Consider the following 22515-nt stretch of genomic DNA (forward strand, 5'->3'; position numbering starts at 1 on the left):
TAAATATGAAAGGAATTTTCACAGCTGTGGTGCACAGCTTCTTTCCTCTCTCTGAACATGTTCATAATTTATGTGGAAACTCAAGGCTTTGCCAACAGCTGCCAGATGATATCACCAGTGAGAACATGATATATCTCAAGAGTTTGGTGACCGTGAGCATTGGGACACAGAAAAATTAGAAAATGCTTCACAAGTTTCATTGTGCCTACCATAGCTGAAATCAGTCATTATTTGCAGCCTGGTTTCAACTGCTTCCAGGTTCCGCCCTCTACAAATCTTCAACTCCTCTAAGTCCAATCTTGCATCTATTGTGAAGTGCAGACCTCAGGTGATTTCCTGACATGTTCGTCTTCGATCGTCACCCCTACATACCACACAGCTCACTTGTCATCCGTGTTTGCAAATTCCTACAACTTCCGATTTTTTTTGTGGAAGATGCTCTACTCTTTTCACTTTGACTTTTTACCGAACTCATCTTTACTCCAATTCGCTCTCCAAAGCTCCTTAGCTTTTGTGCTGCCTTCTCCGCCTTTAAAAACTATTCATTCTAATCAAGCTCTGTAATTATCTTGTGACTCTCCACTACTTAGCATTTAGCTCCTTACTGTCAAATAGCTTAGAATTTGGAAAATTGAAGGTACGTGGTGTACAATACAAACTATTGTGTACTAACAAAGACACTTCATTAGAAATTGCATGAGCACTGATGTTGAAAATCATTATAAATTTAAAGTTATGATTAAACCATTTTTGTATTTATTTAATAGCCATAGAGGAATACAAATGTTTAAAAACACACATTGCCACCAACATTTTAGCAATAGTTTAAAAAAAAATCTTATTTTAGTATTTATAATGGTACATGTAAATAGTGTATTTGCATTTTTAATATTTGGAGGTCTCATTTAAGACATTTTGCAGTTTACCATAATTATCTTGAAAATACAGTAAAGGTTTTAATGAAAACATTAAAAACAAAAATGAATTTTATAGAAACAAAATATTGTATCTCTCAAACAATAAAAAAATTGCGTTCATATTTGCTTGCAGTTATTTAACGTGAAGAAGGTACAATATAAGTAGGCTATTTTCCAAAACAAAAACACTGGAGCTGTGACATCAGTATCTATCTCCTACTTATAATTGCAAAAAAGACCCTGAATCATTATCCTGTATTAAAATATAAATTAAAGCATTTTTACATATGACCATCAACATTATCTTGGATTTTAAAAATACATGTAAAACCATAACTGCTTCAACTTTCAATGACCCAAATGAACAGCTTGTTTGATGCATTACTGCTAAGTCTATGGTACATAATGTCACTTTTCCAAATTCAGCATATTTAATTACAATATTAATGCTATTTTGATGTATAAATAGCATTAGAAACCTGGTTAGAGAGCAAGTCCTAATTATTAAGACAAATCTCTCAAAAAGAAATAATCAATCATTGCACAGTATATAACAAATGAACATCCAAATATAACTTGTTCTATTTAAGCCAATATACAAAGCTTTAGGAAAACTAGGTATCAAGAATCATTTCAAAAGCTTTTACAGAAGGAGAACATTTATCCTTATTTACAACTCACATTAAAATTTCTTACAACAAATCAAAATTATGGCACCGGTTTATCAAGTTCCAACTTTAAAAACTCTCATTGTGCCTCAGTAAAAGTGTTTGAAACATAGGAAAATATTTGAAACCTTGTCATTAGGTTTAGTTTTGGCCCATAAAATTGGCATTACATTTCGTGTGGTACAATAAATGGCCACACTGTAAGGAAATGAATGTTCAGCTTTAATTTTGCATGAAGTAATTGACAGTAGCTTCAGAAATTGACATTTAGGATCTTTGGTTATCATAGTTGCTGACCATTAGCTTGATGTGAGACAACTTCAACTTAAGTTGCTTGCATTGCTTCTTCTTTGCCCTAAAATCAGCAGACTGAAGAAAAATGAAAAATAAATATTTGAATATCTGAAACATGTTAGAATAAAATTAACCTGAGGATGATCAAGATCTTCCAAAAATCTTAGAATATTCTAGATAGTAGTCAGATAACCATATAAATTGACGAACTGAATGCTTAAAATCTAGTTCAATGTTCATTAAAAAATTGCCTACCACAGATTGAGGTCATTCTTATGGGATCTCTTCATTGGTTGCAGTCAACTCAGTTTGTATGCAAATATGCAACACTAAACAGCCTATGCCACCACCAAACTGACAATCACACTTAAAATTAGAGAATTTCTCGTTAAGGTAATTTGTTGAAGACAACAACAAAATATCTGACCTCAGCTTTGGGTAGTTCTTGTTGACATACAAAAAGTAGAGAAGTTAAATTTATTAAAAGCATTGACATTCTTCACCCTAAGCAGCAAGAATATTCAGTGGTCATCATTGAATATCAAATCAATTGGACTGAATGGTGTTACTGAAGATTGTGTTACCACAATTCTCAATAAGAGATCTAATGGAAAGCTGCAATGGTTTTATTTTAAAAAAACTTCTCCAATATTTGTCATCTGTTTACTTTTCTAATCCAATGTGTAAAAAAAAAGTAGCAAGAATGCTGCTTTTGGAAGCTTTGAACTAAGGAAGCACAGCAGCAGAAAGTTGCAACCCTCTCTAATTTAATTCACTACATTTAGCTGGAAGAAAACATGCATCAATAGGAGAGGCACACAGACAAATAACATCTCCCTCATCTCTGTTAATTGTAATGACTAGCCATTTTCACATTAGATAGTAATCTTCACTATCTTTAACTATGAAATAATTTCATTGACACAACAAGCTTAGTAAGAGCAGGCAACTAGTAGTATAAAGGAAATGGCAGAATAATTATTATTAGGTAGTTAAAGGTCTCAAATGTTCCAGAGCAGCAACTTGAAGCGTCCTCCATTGCCCAGGTGATTTCAAAACAAGATTTACAAAGTTGGACTGAATGTGGTAATAAGGTCTCAAATCAAAGATGTACAACAAGGAATCAATACTTTAGTCTAACTTGTCCATGTCGACCAAATTACCTAAATTAATCTAATGTCATTTGCCAGTATTTGGCCCATATTCTCCTGAAGCCTTCCTATTCATGTACTCATTTAGATGCTTTTTAGATGTTGTAATTGTAGCAGCCTTCACCACATCCTCTGGGAGTTCATTCCAGACATGCAACACCCTCTCCATGAAAAATTTGCCCCTTAGGTCCCTTTTAAATTTTTCCCCTCTCACCTGAAACCTAGACCCTCTAGTTCTGGACTCTCCTACCTTGGGGAAAAGACTTTTGCTATTCACCCTATTCTTGTCCATCATGATTTTATAAACCTCTACAATGTCATCCCTCAGCCTCCAACAGTCCCTGGAAAATAGCCTCAACCTATTCAGCCTGTCCCTACAGCTCAAACCCTCTAATCCTGGCAACGCCCTTCCTACAGCAGAAAGACCAATGCAGGATTACAAGTGGCCTAATCAATGTCCAGTACAATTGCAACATGACCTCCCAACTTCTGTACTTAATGCACTGACCAATAAAGGCAAACATACTAAACATCTTCTTCTATCTTTTCTACCTGTTTCTATCTTTTCTACCTCTTTCAACCTGCACTTCAAGGTCTCTTTGTTCAGCAACACACCCTAGAACCTTACCATTAAGTGTATAAGTCCTGTCCTGATTTGTCTTACCAAAATGCAGTACTTCATGTTTATCTAAATTGAACTCCATCTGCCTTTCCTCAGCCCATTTGCCCATCTGATCAAAGTCCTATTGTACTGTGAGATAACCTTTTCATTGTCCACTACACCATCAACTTTGGTGTCATCTGTAAACGTACTGACCATATTTCATATTCACACCCTAATCATTTATTTAACAAAAAGTAGTGGACCCAGCACCAGCTCACAAAGCTTCCTCTACGAACTAATCATTTGTTGGAGAGGCTTACCAAGGAAAATTAACTGAATACTTAAAATACTGTTCTAGCAAAATACTAGAAGTGTGAATATTCTATGTACAGAGTAAGAGTAAATCCAACGTAATAGAATTATCTAAAGTAATAATGCATTTAAATTTTAGACTACTCACATTCTTCACTTCTTTCAGTCTATTATATTCAGCAGCAACGATCTGAAAATAGAGGTGGAAAAGCAACATTAGCAAACAGTAATAATTAACTCACCCTATCTCATTGCACAATTTCAGATTTAGTAAAGACTGCTCTCTGGTCAGCTTCAGAAGGTGCTGTTCTAATAAGCTATCCTGAAAATATGTGATGAATTCCTCAGAAGCCTCAGGAGTCCAATGTGATTAGAGCTTTTCAAAAAGGTGTAGCAATAATAATTCTGAACATTATACTCTACTGTGTGCAGTGTGATTATGTTTGTGGTTCTATCCACCACATCCAGAATGGCCCCTTGTGTTTATAATTTCTTATTTCTCCCTAAATCGTTTCCATATCTTGGATTCCCTCCACTTAGGTCATCTCTCTATTATGCTAATACTATTATAAACTAACAAGTAATGTTCCACCATTTTCTAGTTTTGATTGTTATTTTCCCAAAACCTTCTGGAAAACATGCACTGGAATGAGGGAGGATGTGATTCCTAAATGTCCTACACCCATCAAGAGTCAGATCCCACTCCGTGTCATCCTGCAGCCATGACTCTGGAATGATTACACGATGTTCAGTTCCATTCATGCTTGCAGTTACAGTTTTGTTTTGAATGTGACATGCAATCAAATATATTCCCTTTAGTTCTATCCTTTCACTCTTTTAAATTCTAATTTATCTCTTTATTCATTCTTAGAGAAGTACATCTGCTCGCTTCTATTATGATCTGTTTATTCTTCCTCATATTTCTCTTTGGCATTGGCTCTTAAGTTTTCTTTTGAGTGTCCGTGACAAGGCCAACATTTATTGCCCATTTCTATTTCCTTGTTCTTCTAAATGGTCATAGGTTTGGAAGGTATAGAAGGAGCCTTGGTGAATTCCTGCAGTTCATCTTGTACTTGGCACAAACTACTGATAGTAAGCTTCAATCGTGGAGGGAACGGATGTGGTGCCAATCAGTGGGCTGTTCTGTTCTTGATAGTGTCAAGCTTCTTCAATGTTGGTGAAGCTGCACTCATCCAGGCAAGTAGGGAGTATTCCATCACACTCCTGACTTATGCCTTATAGATGGTAGACAGGAGGGGGATACTTACGTTATTATGCTAAGCCATGGAGTGTAAATTGTGAGCTTCCACTCATGATTTCCACGTGAAACTCCTGCTCAAGTTCATGTTTCACAAAATTGAACATGTATAAGAATTCTCTGGATTCCCCCAATGGTTTATGTAGCAAAGACAGTACTGTAACAAGTTAAAGGAAGATAATGTCTCCATACTCTCAGAATACACTCCATTTCCTGACAGAAATCAGGGATGGATGTGATTGAGTTTGGTTGTGATAATGCCCCTCTCTCCCATGTCCATCACTGAACGGCATGGAAGAAGAATGGCTACTTGAGCATTCAATGTTCACGTATCCCAATAAATTTGCATCTTTAGACAACTTCCATTTATATACAAGCCCTCTGTCAATGCTTTGTGATGAAACACAGATGTAGTGAATAGATAGATCTCTGCCTCTCTCTGGAATTAACTATTTCTGTCAGTTATTGTTCACATTATGTATATACCACTGAGTTTACCTCTTACAAGGACCTAAATAATTAAATACAAATGAGAAAAAGGGAGTGGTCTCACATTAAAATACCACCAACATTTAGATTCCCCACAGTATGGAAACAGGCCATTTGACCCAAAAGTTCACTTCAACCCTCCAAAGAGTAACCCACTCAAACCTATTCCCCTACCCTATATTTGCCCCTGACTAACACTACGGGCAATTTAGCGTGACCACACCTGACCTGCATGTCTTTGGACTGTGGGAGGAAACCAGAGTACCTGGAGGAAACCTACGCAGAAACAGGGAGAATGTGCAAACTCCACAACAGTTGCTCGAGGCAAGAACTGAACCCGGATCCCTGGCGCTGTGAGGCAGCGGTGCTAACCACTGAGACATCGTGCTGCCCTAAACTTAGTGCCAAGTTTGGAAAACTCAAGACAAACCACATAAATAGCACTTGGACTTTTTTTTGTATTAAAAAGGTTTGTGTATGTTGCGAGGTGTGCCTTAATTTGATGCTTCTATAAAGTGAGCCCAAGGAGCATTTCTGAAGACTCTACTTAAACGTTACTCATAGTATTTGCTGATCATGGTATAAAGCAAAAGCTTGCTCTCAAGAACAACAGGAATTGACAAGAAAATTACTATTCTCTTCTGGTACAGTACAACAGCAGACTTACTCGAGAGTATAGAGACTGAGGCACAAGGTCAAAGCACAAATCATCTGAGCAACAGCTCAAAAATTAGTATTGAACATGTTATTTGCTAGTCTCTGTCAGGAAATGGAGTGTATTCTGAGGGTATGGACACATTAACTTCCTTAAATTTAGCTGTACCACACTATTACATATATATATAAAAAAAAATCTCAAGTACCTATGGATATTTTTCAATGCCCCATCATAGATTCAAAACATACCTGGTACTGCCCATCATCCTCAGTTTCATCAATCTCCTTGTCCAACTGGGAAAACTGTTTGTTAATGTCATCAATTTCAGCCTGTAAGCGTTTGTACTGCTGATGATCATTGTCGAATTCCCTCTTGTAATCTTGTCTCTGTTGGTCTGAAGTGATAGGTGGGTATTGACTGCAAAAGAAGTTCAATATTAATTAATACAACTGATTCACGGAAATGAAGATAAATTCTTTCATTGGCAAAATGGCATCAAAAACGTTTTTAGAACCTTTCCAAATCATCTTCATCCAGTTCATCACAGGATTCTGCTCCAGTTGTGTAGTCTGTGTCACAGTCCTCATTCTCTGGTCTTTGTGCTCGTCCTGGCCTCCTCTTCCTAGGCGGCCTCCTGTGTGATGGTTTACTTTCATCCGACTCTCTGCTAGATGAATGTTGACCTGGCTGCTCATGCATGAGTGGAACTGAAACTTCAGGGACACTGCAGGAAAGGATGTAAGACAGACCAGTCAAAATTTACACCAACCAGCATTCTCTTCCTTGAGCAGATCGGTTGCAGCATTCAACATGCTATTGTATTTGGGATCCACAGGGATTGATGACAAAATGATCTCGGTCTAAAACTTGTTCCAGATTAGATTCACCGAACTCTAAATGTGAACGATGTTTATTTCTTCACAGCTGCTGCCAGACCTGCTGAGGTTTTCCAATACTTCTGTTTTGATTTTGTATGCACACTGCCTTCAGGAAAACAATGACTCACAAAAGGGGTAATAATTCTATATCCATATCAAGGCTTCAAAACCTTACTAGTAAACTGTACTACAATATTAATTGTACTCAAGAGACGGTGGAAGAAAGAAAAAAGTGACTGAATGTCTTTGGACAATTCTAAAGGAACAGTTTATTAATGTGTTGCCAGGGGAGAGAGAGCGAGAGCGAGAGCGAGACAGAGAGCGAGAGAGAGCGAGAGAGAGCGCGAGAGCGCAAGATATATATATAAATAAAAAAACACACACATATATAATTTAGCAATACCAGGACTCAAGAGAGAAGTGGATGAGATCATCTTGTTTATACTTTTGAGCTCTTAAATTACAAGCAAGCCAGTAAAAATATAATGTAAAAAGAATGGACTAAAATTACAGGCACTGCATTGTAATATTAACCAAGGAAACTGAAGCATTCTGTACTTACTGTGCTGGTCGGACATTATCAGACCAGGCCCTTGTATCTCCATCGGGCTCATAGTTTGCACCATTGAGTGAACCATTAGGTTTATACGGGTATCCTTCTTCTACTAATTCTTCAGGAACCCCAGACACATTGTTCACCTTGAATGGAAAGGAAAGTAAATGTCACATTAAAATGTGACTATTTTGATATTTATACAACATTTAAGTTCTTTTATATTTAGTATTTCCTTGATCACAACTTATTTTTGATCACTTGGCACCACTACTGCATTGCTGGACAAATAATCACCACTTGCTTCCCACCACCTACAGCAGCCTGCCACAACTGACTGCCCAGATTTGAGAAATAAGCAGAATATTTTTATCTATACTCCAACCACAATATTAATCAGTGGACCACAAATTAAATATGCTTTCCTTTAAAATAGTAGACACTTCTTGTTTGCCCTTAGAATGCAGCTCATCATCTTTATTCTCTCCTTTTACTAAATTGTGCTCCACTGAAATGAAGAACTGGGATAATTTATATAGAGACCGTCTCCGAATTGCAAATGGGTTTCATACTTGAGACCATTCACAAGTTGCTTTGTATGCAAGTCAGAACAACAAAAAATGGTACAGGAAACATTCATATGTTGGGATTTTTAAAATTATACCTCTGAATGGGATCATGTTTATAAGTACAAGGTTCAAACATCGGGTACCCCCTGTACAAATGTGCACACAAAAAGCATCTTCTTACACCAGAAGATGGTTCACTGAATGGGCCAAACAGTGAGCCCAATGGAGAAAACAGGATGTGGTCTGATAATGTCCGTTTTGGCAGATGGGTTGTTCAGAAGTATATGTACCCATTCCAAAGTCTCAAGTGTCCTCCTCCTGCACATTCCCAACAAAGTCTCTCCACCTATTTGATATCTTTCTGGATGAGCCTTTTCTATTTTGGTTTGTTACAAGGTAGTCTCCCATAGTTCAGTGGGTATGTTCTAGTTTTTTAGAGGAGATGCTTTGAGGACACCAGAAAGCATTTTGCTGTCTTCCGAGGAGACTGTGCCATGACCACGTTCACAGCAAAAACGTTGCTTTGGGAGTCTAGTTTCAGATATCCAATTTACATGTCTTGGCTGGCAGAGCTGGTTTTGAATGATTAATATCGCCATGCTGTGCAAGTTGTTTTGGGAGAGGTTGTTGCAATTGAACTGCTTTGAGGTGCCCATTATCAGAGCATGAAGTAGTGAGGGAATCACTGCTGCTCAGTGAACTATGGCTGTATCTTTTTTTATATCCTGGAGCGGTTTGGCCTGAGTGAAATGTTTACTAGATGGGTAAAGGTCCTTTACACTGATCCTCTGGCGGCAGTTCTCATTAATGGTATAAAGTCTGATAATTTTAACATTGATAGGGGCAGTTGGCAAGGCTGTCCCCTCTCACCTTAGCTCTTCAATTTGGCAATTAAGCCGCTGGCAGAGGCCATTCATTGGGACCCTATATAGCTGCCCCAAAGGTCGGGTCAAACATGCATAAGATCACATTATATGCGGAGAATGTTCTCATTTTTCTTTTGAGTTCGGCAGTTTTGGTGTCCCAGTTGATACAATGTATTAATTCATTTGGGTTTTTCTCAGGTCACAATACCTATAAGAGTTTCAGGGGAATACCGGACATTGAAGGTGGGTTCCCCTTTAAGTGGGCACAGGGAGCCTTTCTTTACTTGCGCCTCTCTGTTACCTCTACTTTTGATCAGTTATTCAAACCTAATTTTGTTCATTTCTTTGACAAGATTAAACAAGACCTTCAAAGACGGGGGGGGGGGGGGGGGGGAGCCTTCCAACATCATGGCTCAGTGGAGTTGCTCTGATTGAAATGAATATTCTTCCTCATTTATTATATCCTCTGCGGATGCTTCCCTTGCTTTTTCCTGGACAAACATTTCAGAAATTAAATGGTTGGTTTAGTTCTTCTATTTGGTACCATAAGCAGCTTCTTATCAAGCTTACAAAATTGCAAATGTCCCGGGGTTCGGAGGAGTGGATCTCCCGGATGTCAGAAGATATCAATTGAGCTCCCTTTTACCTTTTGAGAGTGATTGGGCCTGTGAGGACTCTGCTTCGATATGGTTGGACATTGAGGTCTCCCAGGCAAACTGCCCTCTTAATGCTCTGTTGTTTCTAGACAAATGAAGATAGTTGCAGAACATTGCCGCAATCCAATAGTTATTAACACTGTAAAAGCGTGGGAGGGCAATGAGACAGATCGAGGGTAATATGTCTAAAACATCTTTCCATACTGCCATAGTTGGTATGCCTGGTTTCTAGCCAGGGACAATGAATCCCAGGTTTAAGTCCTGGGCGGATAGGGGAGTCTATCGTTTGGATGACCTGTTTGAAGATGAAACATTAATGTTATTTGATCAAAAAACTTAAGTATGGATTATTGAGCTGGGACGTCTTCTATTTTTTTCAAACCAGAGATTTTATCCAAAAAGAGACTATATTTCTGACAGTGTTATTAAGGGATCCCGAGAAAAGGGTGCTTCAGGCTAAGAGCACTCTTTCAGTGAGTGCTCTCTATCATTTGTTGCGGGGAGGTTCCTCGGGTGACATTGAGTGATTACAGGAGGTCTGGGAGAGTGTGTCAGGGATGGAGCTCACTCCGGAAACTCGGGAGGACATTGTAAGAGTGTTAGGATGATTTCTATATGCTATGCAGTTAAAGATTCTTGATAGAGCCCATCTGGCCCCAGATGGTCTTGCAAAATTTAAGCAGGGTGTGCCTTAAATGTGCCCCAAACGTAAAATAAATACAGATACCCTCATTCACTGAATGTGGTGCTGCCACAGCCTCCGTATACATCGCAGTGCTGTGGCAGGAGTAATAGAGGCGCTCTTGGGGACCAAAGTCAAGGTGGACCCGGTTTCCCTTCTCCTGGGTTTGCCAAAGTTATCTCCATTAAATGTATGTGGGTGAAAGCTTTTTAGCATCCTCAATTTATGTGCAAGGAAGAACATTCTGATGTGCTGGATGTCAGAAAAACCCCTGTCAGGGTGGCAGAAGGTAAACACATTCCTTTGTACTTTGTTACAAATATGGTGCCCCAGAAAACAGAATTTCTTTTAAGACATAGCAGCCCTTTTTGAATGATTTGGAAGCAGATCTGTCTGCCATTTTAATTAGGGCTTTTGTCCAGCCATGGTGGTTTGATTTAATAAGCTTAACGACCTGAGATGAAGAATTTTGAGCAAACGTGACTTTAATAATTGATGTTCTCAAAAGGTTGAGTGTTGAGGTCTTGTTATGCTGAGCAGCGGTATTTATTTATTGAGGTGTAATGAGTGTAGATGAGAGTTCTTTTGTACAGTAGTATAGTAGTCGGTTTATTGTTTAATGTTGTTATTGTTATAATGTTATATTTTCATATTTTTGTAATTTTAATATTTTGTAAAGTTTCTCAATAACATTTTTTTAATTTAAATGCACAAATGTGTACATGCATACACAACCGAAACAATCAATGGGCTTCAGAACTTTCTACAATCCTGATTTAAAACCAGACTGGAGTTAGGAATCATCTCTTTCACAAGAATACACTATCACCTACAGGGTACCAGAGGTTAGACTGGAAGTGGTGTGTGCAGAATGAGGTCATTTGGTCTATCAAGTCTGCTCTGACATTCAATCATGGCTGAAATGTTTCTCAACTCCATTCTTCTGCCCTTCCCCATAACACCTAATATTGTTATTAATCAAGAACCTATTTAAAGAGACTGAATGATTTGGCCGCAACAGCCTTCTGCAACAAGTTGCACAGAGACACCACTCCCTACCTGAAGAAATTCCTCCTCATGTCAGTTCTGAAGTGTTCAGACTTCACCCTGAGGCTGGGTCACCAATTCCTAATCTCTCCGACTAGTGGAAACATCTTCTCCACATTCACTCGATCCAGGTTGTTCAGTATCCTGTAAGTTTCAGTCAGACTACACCCTCATCCATCATCCTTCTGAACTCCATCATGTACAGACCCAGAGTTCTCAACCCTTCCTCATATGACAAGCTCTTCATCCCCAGCAACATTTTAAACCTCCCCTGGACCCCATCCAAGATCAGCACATCCTTCCTTAGATATGGGTTGAAAAAAATATGTGGGGAAGTAATTGAGAACTCATGGTTAGGTGACACCAAGCTCTTTTCCATACCACCCTGTCAGGAGATTAGAATTTCAGTAACGTGAACTGCAAGTACAATTGCTTGGGGTAATGCCATGTAGCGTAACCATTCTTTTCTGGTTGGTGGAAGGGACAGGATGCACAGACATAATGGACAGAAGGAGCAAAGGGAATGTCAATTGCATTTTAAATTCTTCCTTCCAAAAGCTTACGGTGCTTTGTGACAATTTTTAAGTCATTTTCTTTCAGGATTCATCCATAATTAATGTTTCAACCGTATACAAGCATAATAAGAAACTCATACATTATACCCATGTGTTTTTGTAACCTCGAGGACTTACATCTTATAAATTACAGGCCTCTTCTTTTTCGGGACTGGTAAGTTTGGTGTACTTAACAACAAAAAGGTACAATGGCCAGAGAGGAAATGCAACAAATGTCTACCAAACTAATTTCTGGGATGGAAGGATTCTCTCTATTAGATAGACTGGGTTTTCATTCTCTTAAGTTTATGAAAAGGAGAAGTTATTGGTTTTCATTCTTTCATGGGATATCAGCATCAGTGTATCCTAAAGAACATAGTTGCTCAGATTCTACACACACCAGCATGGTTGGTGTGCCAAGATGGTGACTTCTAGTTTCACGTGCATTGTCCTGGAGGTCAGTGGTCAAGAAATAAAACTTGACAGGAGCATTGGTGGGCACACTGCCAAAGCCAACAGCTATTGACCATTCCTAATTACCCTTTGATTTAATAGGCCATTTCAGAGGGCAGTTAAGATTTTGAACAGGGTTGGAGTCACATTTAAAGCAGACCAGGTGAGGACAAAAGATCTTTCACACACGGACATTACATACATTAAATCCTTTACAGCCAAGAAAGCATCTTAAGTGTAGTTACTATTGTAATACTGGAAACACTGCAGCCAATTCACACACCGCAAGTGCCCCAAAATGCCAATAATGAACATATAATCTTCTCTTGGAAGATAGATGGAGAGATAAATATTAGAAAGGACGCCAGGAATAAATTCATTTTAGACTGGTGACAGAATAATACAGCTGAGAATACAAACATATCAAATAGGGGCAAAAGTCAGCCATCTTGCTGTTCAAGCTCGCTACACCATTTAACAAAATCACAGCTCAGCTATTTTGAATTCCATATTCCCATCTACACGCAATAGTCTTTGCCACCCTTGCTGAACAAAACTCTTAAAATATTTAAAATATTTCCATTATTTTCTAAGCCAAAGAGCTTCAAAGTTAACAAATCATTAGAATACAAAATTCTCATCTCTGCCCTGATGTTAAATACTGCTCCAGAGCACTGGACAGATCCACTAGAAGAAATACTCTTTCACATATTCACCTTGGCAAGATCATGCAGAATTTCATATATGCACTTGGAGTTTCCCTTTGTTCTTCTAAACACCAGTGGAAACAAGCCTAGCCTGTCCAACCTATCCACATAAAACAACCCAGTTGTTCCAGATGTCAATTTGGTAATCCTCCACTGAACTACTTCCGAAACGTTTACATCCTTGCTTAAATAAGGAGACCAAACCTAGACACAGTATTTCAAGATGTGGTCTCACAATGCCCCATATAACTGAAGCATAACCTCCTTATTTTTGTATTCAAGCCCTTCCATTATAAAGAATATTACTGACATATGTACTCAATTATGACTGTATCCAAAAACTAATGTTCTGTGACTCATGCATCAGAACTGCTTATTTCCTCTATCTTGCAGTTCTGCAGTTGTTATCCATTTAAGTAATGTTCTACATTTTCTTTCTGCCAAGTTGAGCAACTTTATATTTTACTACATTATGCTCCATCTGCCAAAATCTTGTCCAGTTACTCAATCTATATTCATCTACAAATCCCTAATCTTCTTCACAACACATTCACTCATCTATCATGATGGTATTATGCTTTCATACCCCTCAGCTAAGTACACCTGATCACGTCCTAGGGATATATCCACTTTTATGTGTTTCAAGGCATCCAGCAGTTCCTCCTCTATAATATAGATTATTTTCAAGGTGTCACCATCTATTTCCCGACAGTCTATATCTTCCATCTCCTTCTCCACAATAAACACTGATGCAAAATACTCATTTAATATCTCCCCAACTCCTGCCGCTCCACACAAAGGCTATCTTGCTGATCTTTGAGGGGCCCTGTTCTCTCCCTAGTTACCCTTTTGTCCTTAATGTATTTGTAAAAACCCTTTGGATTTCTTTAACCCTATGTGCCATTCCTGATTTCCCTCTTAAGTATACTCCTACTGACTTGATACTCTAAGGATTCACCAGATCTATCCTATCTATACCTGACATGTGCTTCCTTCTTTTTCTTAACCAAACCCTCAATTTCTTTAGTCATCCAGCATTCCCTATACCTTCTAGCCTTTCCTTTCACCATAACAGGAGTATGCTGTCTCTGGACTCTCATTATTTCATTTCTGAAGGCTTCCTATTTTCCAGTGAACATTTGCCCTCAATCAGTTTTTGAACGTTCTTGCCCAATACTGTCAAAATTAACCTTCCTCCAACTTAGAACTTCAATTGTTAGATCTGGTTTATCCTTTTACATCATTGTTTTAAATCTAATAGAATTGTGGTCACTGCCCCCAAAGTGCTCCCCCACTGATACCTCAGTCACCTGCCCTGTCTTATTTCCCAAGAGTAGGTCAAGTTTTGCACCTTCTCTAGTAAGTACATCCACAAACTGAATCAGAAACTTTTCTTGTACACACTTAACACTATGGCAGTCCCTGTCTATGTTTGGAAAGTTTAAATCCCCTACCATAACAACCCTATTTTTCCTAGAGATGTCTAACTTGCTCATTAACACCTTGAAGAATTCTAACAGATTTGTCGGGCATGACCTCCCCTTTATGAAGCCATGCTGACTCAGCCCTATTTAACCATGCATTTACAACAGCTCCGCAATCTAATCCTTAAGAATGAAATCTAAAATCTTACCAATGACCAAGGTCAGGCTTACTGAACTGCAATTTCCTGTCTCAGTCTCCCTCCCCTTGTAAACAGAGGTGTTACATTAGCCATTGCAAATGCAGTTTTACATTCCCCTCATATGGGGATTTCCAATAGTTCTAAGATGTAATTGATTCAGCAAGGCTATCAATTGCTTGGAAAGCTATACTAAACATTTAAAATGACATAAACCACTCCACAGACTGAAAAATAATAACTCATGTTTTGATTACAATCAGGACAAATCCACCCATGGCAATCCCATCACATACTTTTCCTGCCAGTGACCTTTATGGTGAAACTTCTAAGTGGGATGTCCTGTATGTCTCTATCACTATGGAGACTGGCTAAGTGGCTAATGGTTGGGTGGGGGTGTTAAATGTCAGGTGCATGGGTGGGCAGGGTCAGGTGTTGGGGGTGTAATCAAAATCAAGTGTGGAATCAGTGCGAGTGATCAGAGAGTCGGTATGAGTGATGGGGGGGGAGCACTTTAAACTTTGTCAGGATTAAGAGAAGCTTTTTATCCCTCTATCTCTTCTTAGCTACCTAAGGTAAGTCAGTCAGAACCCTTTGAAATCTCTTACTCAAAGCCAGGAGATGGAAACAAGTTAGAGGGGTAATTGCTCAGAAGTATCAATTTCCAAGACAATTAACTTGTAGCCAGGGAATCAGGACTTAGTGGGTTCATAATGGACATCATTCTGGTATGTCCAGCCTCCAATGATCCGGATGTTGCTTTTGAAACCTGAAACATTAACTCTACCTCCCTGTGTTCACAGATACTTCCTGAACTGCTGCATACCATGCATTTCCTGATTTTAATTACCATTTTTTGCTTAAATACATTCATATTTAGCAACATTACAGCTCCTTGCAAATACAATTGAGTAGGAATAAGTAGCACAGAGCAATTTCTTAAACAAGCACAGATGGGGGTCACTAGCAATTACAAATTTCCTTTCAACATGCTGGTTTCAAACCTTAGTATTGCGTCCAGCTATAGTCTACAAAACCAGTTCCTCTAGTTTTCCTTCCAAGTGTTTGGAAATGCCATCAGCAGCCATTTCAGATCGGTTTTAAAATTGCAGTTGGCTGAGAATTGAAAATGGCTTCAATCAGCAGGAAATTCCTGTCCTTCTTTGTTGGGAAGAAACAATCACCAAGTTGCCATGATCAAATAGTAATTTAAATGTTTTTTTCAAACAAATACTTGAAGTCAGTCTTCTATATGTACTGTCATATAGTGTGCACTGTCACATGCTGAAGACACACTGGAAACTGGATATTAAAATAAAACTTTACATCAATTGATAATTATATTTCTTTTCCTCCCAAGTACTTCTCTCTCACACCAGAACGTGGAACAGAGGAGAAGCTGGCAAGTTAATTCTGCCTTTTAATTTGCTTAAAAATCAGCAAAAGCGGTTCATTTCCAACTCACATACTAATGAGGAGACAGTGAGGACTGCAGATACTGGAAGTAAGAGTCAATAGATGTGGAGCTGGGAAAGTAAAGCAGGTCAGAAAATATCCAAGAAGCAGGAAAGTCAAGGTCTTGACAAAGAATTTCAACCTGAATCATTGATTTTCCTGCTCCTCGGACACTGTCTGACCTACTGTGCTTTCGCAAGGTTTGTGAAGGTTTGTAGCTCAGGTTGAGGTTTAGGGTGTAGGTTTGATATCCAGATATTTCATTACCTGACTAGGTAACATCATCAGTGGCGACCTCCAAGTGAAGCGAAGCTGTTGTCTCCTGCTTTCTATTTATATCTTTCCCCTGGATGGGGTTCCCGGAGTTTGTGGTGATGTCATTTCCTGTTAGTTTTCTGAGGGGTTGATAGATGGCATCTAGATCTATGTGTTTGTTTATAGCATTGTGGTTGGAGTGCCAGGCCTCTAGGAATTCTCTGGCATGTCTTTGCTTAGCCTGTCACAGGATAGATGTGTTGTCCCAGTCGAGATGGTGTTTTTTTTCATCCAAGTGTAGGGCTATGAGGGAGAGGGGGTCGTGTCTTTTTGTGGCTAGCTGGTGTTCGTGTATCCTGGTGGCTAACTTTCTTCTTGTCTGTCGTACGTAGTGTTTGTGGCAGTCCTTGCATGGAATTTTATATATGACGTTGGTTTTGTCCATGGGTTGTACAGGGTCTTTTAAGTTTGTTAGTTTTTGTTTGAGAGTGTTGTCTTTGACCAAAATATCATTGATAAATTAATAAAATGAAGTGAAAAATGAGGGCGAGGTCATACACAGAAGGGAAGAATTACAGGAATGAATAGAAGGGGCAAAGATTTTGAGCTAAGTACAAACTACAGATTTCTGTCTTAGCAAGAGTGACCAATGACCATCTCTAGCATGAGACAATCTGAGCATCAATCAGAGAGAGTCAGAGAGATGTACAGCATGGAAACAGACCCTTCGGTCCAACCCAAATCCTTGACATTCAATGGCATTACATTACAGAATCCCCAAATCAACATTCTGGGAGTTACCATCAACCAAAAACTGCAATGGACCGGCCACAGAAATACTGTGTCTAGAAGAGCAGATCAGAGACAAGGAGTCCTGCACCTAGTATCTCCTCACTCCCCAAACCCGGTCCTCCATCTACAAGGCTGAAGTCAGGAGTGTGATGGAAACTCACCACTTGCCCAGATGAGTGCAGCTCCAACAATGCTCAAAACACTTGACATAATTCAAGACAAAGCAACCCACTTGATCGGTACCGCATCCACAAACATTCACTCCCTCCATCACCAATGCACGGTAGTGACTGCCATCTACAAGATGCACAGCAGAAATTCAAAGATCCTTAGACAGTATCTAGCCAAATGAATGGCCACTTCTATTTAGAAGGACAAGAGAAGCAGATACATGGGAACACCACTATCTGCAAGTTCCCCTCCAAGCCATTCCCCACCCTGACTTGAAAACATATCACTGTTCCTCACGGTCACTGGCGCAATATCCTGCATCTTCCTCTGTATCAGCATTGCAGGTCTATCGATAGCACAAGGACTGTAGCGGTACAAGGTAGCAGCTCATCACCACCTTCTCAAGGGCAATCAGAGATGGGTAATAAATGCTGATCTTGCCAATGATATCATTATCTCAAGACGGATTTATTTTAAACAGGACCATTTGCTATCTGAAGGAGCAAGTTGGAATTAGTGACATGATAAATGGGGATTCTTGACAAATTTAACAAAGTTTTATTCTGCACAGTGTTTGATCAGAATACATTCTGCCTCACCTTCAACTGGACAGAAAGGTTGATAACAGAGGTAAGCGTGCCCTGCAGGGAGGTGATTCATCTGGTGCATCATCTTCAGACAGATAATCAACTTACTCCATACGTTCAGATAAAGTTGCTCAAGGGCAATATGCAAATCAGTAAATGAAGAGAAGGTGGAACTTTGGCTACAAAGTGTGTCACATGTACTAGAAAAGCACAGATTGTAGGACACATGCAAGGACAGTCCTATCAACATAAGCCAGAGGAGCAATAGGCAACACAATAGCATGACTGACTACATTAAATACCATAGTGAAATAACAAAGAATATTACAAAATATTACATTGCACTCACAGAAGATAGTATTGCGGTATTTATAACAGACAGACAGAGAGGGAAGTGTGCAGAAACCAGAATACTGTAACAAGATTCAAATGGAGTAGACTGGGAGGAATGATGATGGAGTTAGGATTATGTCATCAAGGGAAAAAAATGTTGTCTGAATTATCGATTCAACATATATGTCCGTTTGATGCAAAAATACCAAGTGAAACATGGCCTGCATGAGCTGACTTATTTTGTTATACTTTTACAACTTCATTTCGACTATATTCACAAGTCTTGTTGAGAACTAAAATAAAATTGAAAGTGGGAAGTGAAAGAAATGTGAACAGATGTTTCAATGAGTTGAGTTAATGCAGGTACTTTAAAACATTGCATTTAATGTGTAAAATAGATGACCCAAGATTTCCACAAGCATGGGATTGCAACAGAAAAATGCCTTATTGGGACATTCCACAGACCTTTTTGTCAACACGTCTTCAAATCTGAAGTATATAGTCAGAGAGATGTACAACGCAGAAACAGCCCCCTCGGTCCAGCTCGTCCATGCTGCCCAGATATCCTAACCTAATCTAGTCCCATTTGCCAACACTTGGCTCATATAGCTCGAAACCCTTCCAATTCATATACTCATCCAGATACCTATTAAATGCTGCAATTGTACCAGCCTCCACCCACTTCCTCTGGCAGCTCATTCCAGACACACACCACCCTCTACATGAAAAGTTGCCCCGTAGGTCCCTTTTAGATCTTTTCTCCCTTACCATGAATCTATGCCCTCTAGTTCTGAACCCCCCCCCCCCCCCAGGAAAAGACCCTGTCTATCTACCTTATCCATGCACCTCATGATTTTATAAACCTCTACAAGATCACCCCTCAGCCTCTGACACTCTGGGGAGAACAGCCCCAGCCTATTCAGCTTCTCCCTACAGCTCAAATTCTCCAACTCTGGCAACATCCTTGTGAAACTTGAAAGGGTTCAGAAAAGATTTACAACATCTTTCTGATAGGAAAGAGATTAAAATAGCACACAATATTCCAATAGCAGCCACAGCATGACCTCCCAACTCCTGTACCAAATGAGTCAAAAGTGAGGACTGCAGATGCTGGAGATTAGAATCGAGAGTGTGGTGCTGGAAAAGCACAGCAGGTCAGGCAGCATCTGAGGAGGAGCAGAATCGACTTTTTCGGGCAAAAGCCCTTCATCAAGAATGGCTAACAAAGGCAGATTCCTGATGAAGGACATTTGCCCGAAATGTCGATTTTCCTGCTCCACGGATGCTGCCTGACCTGCTGTGCTTTTCCAGCACCACACTCTATTCCTACACTCAATGCGCTGACTAATAAAGGAAAACATACAAAAACACTTCTTCCTTGAAAGTATACAGGATCGTGAACTATGAACCTGTACTCCAAGGTCTCTTTGTTCAGCAACACTCCCTAGGACCTTACCATTAAGTGTATAACTGCTGAGAAGATTTGCTTTTCCAAAATGCAGCCTCGCATTTGTCTAAATTAAACTCCATCTGCCACTATTCAGCCCATTGGCCCATCTGATCAAGATCCTGTTGTAATCGGAGGTAACCCTATTCGCTGTCCACTACACCTCCAATTTTGGTGTCACCTGCAAGCTTATTAACTATACCTCTTATGCTCACATCAAAATCATTTATGTAAATGATGAAAAGTAGTGGACCCAGCACCGATCTTTGTAGCACTCCACTGGTCACTGGCCTCCAGTCTGAAAAGCAATCCTCCACCACCACCTTCTGTCTTCTACCTTTGAGCCAGTTCTGTATCCAAATGGATTGTTCTCCTTGTACTCCATGAGATCTAACCTTGCTAACAAGTCTCCCATAGGGAGAAGTCCATATAGATCACAACCACTGCTCTGCCTTCATCAATCTTCGTTGTTACTTCTTCAAAAAACTCAATCAAGTTCGTGAAACATGACCTCCCATGCACAAAGCCATGCTTAGTATCCCTAATCAGTCCTTGCCTTTCCAAATTCATGTAGATCCTGTCCCTCAGGATTCCCTCCACCAACTTGCCTATCACCATTGTCAGGCTCACTGGTCTATAGCTTCCTGGCTGGTCAGGGAGATGTACAGCACGGACACAGACCCTTCAGTCCAACTCGTCCACGCCAACCAGATATCCCTACCTAATCTAGTCTCACCTGCCAGCACCCGGCCCATATCCCTCCAAACCCTTCCTATTCATATACCCATCCAAATGCCTCTTCAATGTTGCAATTGTACCAACCTCCACCACTTCCTCTGGCAGCTCATTCCATACACATACCACCCTCTGTGTGAAAAAGTTGCCCCATTGGTCTCTTTTATATCTTTCCCCTCTCACCCTAGACCTATGCCCTCTAGTTCTGGACTCCCCTGCGCCAGGGAAAAGACTTTATCTATTTACCCTATCCATGCCCCACAATTTTGTAAACCTCTATAAAGGTCACCCCTCAGCCTCCGACACTCCAGGGAAAACAGCCCCAGCCTGTTCAGCCTCTCCCTATAGCTCAAATCCTCCAAATCATTTCTGAACCCTTTCAAGTTTCACAACATCTTTCCGATAGGAAGGAGACCAGAACTGCACACAATATTCCAACAGTGGCCTAACCAATGCCCTGTACAGCCACAACGCAATCTCCCAACTCCTGTACTCAATACTCTGACCAATAAAGGAAAGCATACCAAACGCCTTCTTCACTATGCTATCTACCTACAACTCCACTTTCAAGGAGCTACGACCCTGTACTCGAAGGTCTCTTTGTTCAGCAACACTCCCTAGGACCTGACCATTAAGTGTATAAGTCCTGCTAAGATTTACTTTCCCAAAAATGCAGCACCTCACATTTATCTGGATTAAACTCCATCTGCCACTTTTCAGCTCATTGGCCCATCTGGTCAAGATCCTGTTGTAATCTGAGGTAACCCTCTTCGCTGTCCACTACACCTCCAAATTTGGTGTCATCTACAAACTTACTAACTGGACCTGTTATGCTCGCATCCAAATCATTTATGTAAATGACAAAAAGTAGAGGACCCAGCACCGATCCTTGTGGCACTCGACTGGTCACAGACCTCCAGTCTGAAAAAAAACCCTCCACCACCACCCTCTGTCTTCTACCTTTGAGCCAGTTCTGTATCCAAATGGCTAGTTCTCCCCGTATTCTGTGAGATCTAACCTTGCTAATCAGTCTCCCATGGGGAACATTGTCGTACGCTTTACTGAAGTCCATACAGATCCTTACCACCTTTCTTAAATACAGTAGTGGCACCATATTAGCCAACCTCCAGTCTTCCAGCACCTCACCTGTGACGATCAATGATACAAATATTTCAGTAAGAGGCCCAGCAATCACTTCTAGCTTCCCACAAAATTCTAGGGTACACCTGATCACATGCTGAGGATTTATCTACTTTTGTGTTTCAAGACAGCCAGCGCCTCCTCCTCTGTATTTTGGACATTTTTCAAGAGGTCACCATTCATTTCGCCATATTCTGTACCTCCCATGTCCTTCTCCACAGTAAACACTGACGCAAAATACTCGTTTAGTATCTCCCCGATCTCCTGCGGCTCAACACACAGACTGCCTTGCTGATCTTTGCGGGGCCCTATTCTCTCCCTAGTTACCCTTTTGTCCTTAAACGTATTTGTAAAAACCCTTTGGATTCTCCTTAACCCTATTTGCCAAAGCTATCTCATGTCCCTTCTTTGCCCTCCTGATTTCCCTCGTAAGTATACTCCTACTGCCTATATACTCGAAGGATTCACTTGATCTCTCCTGCAGATACATGTCATATGCTTTCTTCTTTTTCTTAACCCAAATCGCAGTTTCTTTAGTCATCCAGCATTCCCTACACCTACCAGCCTTGCCTTTCACCTTAACAGGAATATACTGTCTCTGGACTCTCGTTATCTCATTTCTGCAGGCTTTGCATTTTCCAGTCGCCCCTTTACTTGCGAACA

At 39.9% G+C, this 22515-nt stretch overlaps 1 protein-coding gene across 2 annotated transcripts in view; it reads right to left on the minus strand.

Moving 5' to 3' along the window:
* Positions 1-779: 779 nt before the first annotated feature.
* oclnb (occludin b) overlaps positions 780-22515 on the minus strand; it is a 33896-nt gene continuing 12160 nt past the window's right edge. For both annotated transcript variants that reach the window (XM_060836276.1, XM_060836285.1), the window contains exons 5-9: positions 7792-7928; positions 6866-7075; positions 6600-6768; positions 4095-4136; positions 780-1954 (exon numbers count right to left, since the gene is read on the minus strand). In XM_060836276.1, the coding sequence (XP_060692259.1) occupies positions 1853-1954; positions 4095-4136; positions 6600-6768; positions 6866-7075; positions 7792-7928 (660 nt within the window). In that variant the 3' untranslated portion in view covers positions 780-1852. The remainder of the gene's footprint in view (positions 1955-4094; positions 4137-6599; positions 6769-6865; positions 7076-7791; positions 7929-22515) is intronic.

Source organism: Hemiscyllium ocellatum, chromosome 2 (genome assembly GCF_020745735.1).
Source record: "Hemiscyllium ocellatum isolate sHemOce1 chromosome 2, sHemOce1.pat.X.cur, whole genome shotgun sequence".
Classification (NCBI taxonomy): domain Eukaryota; kingdom Metazoa; phylum Chordata; class Chondrichthyes; order Orectolobiformes; family Hemiscylliidae; genus Hemiscyllium; species Hemiscyllium ocellatum.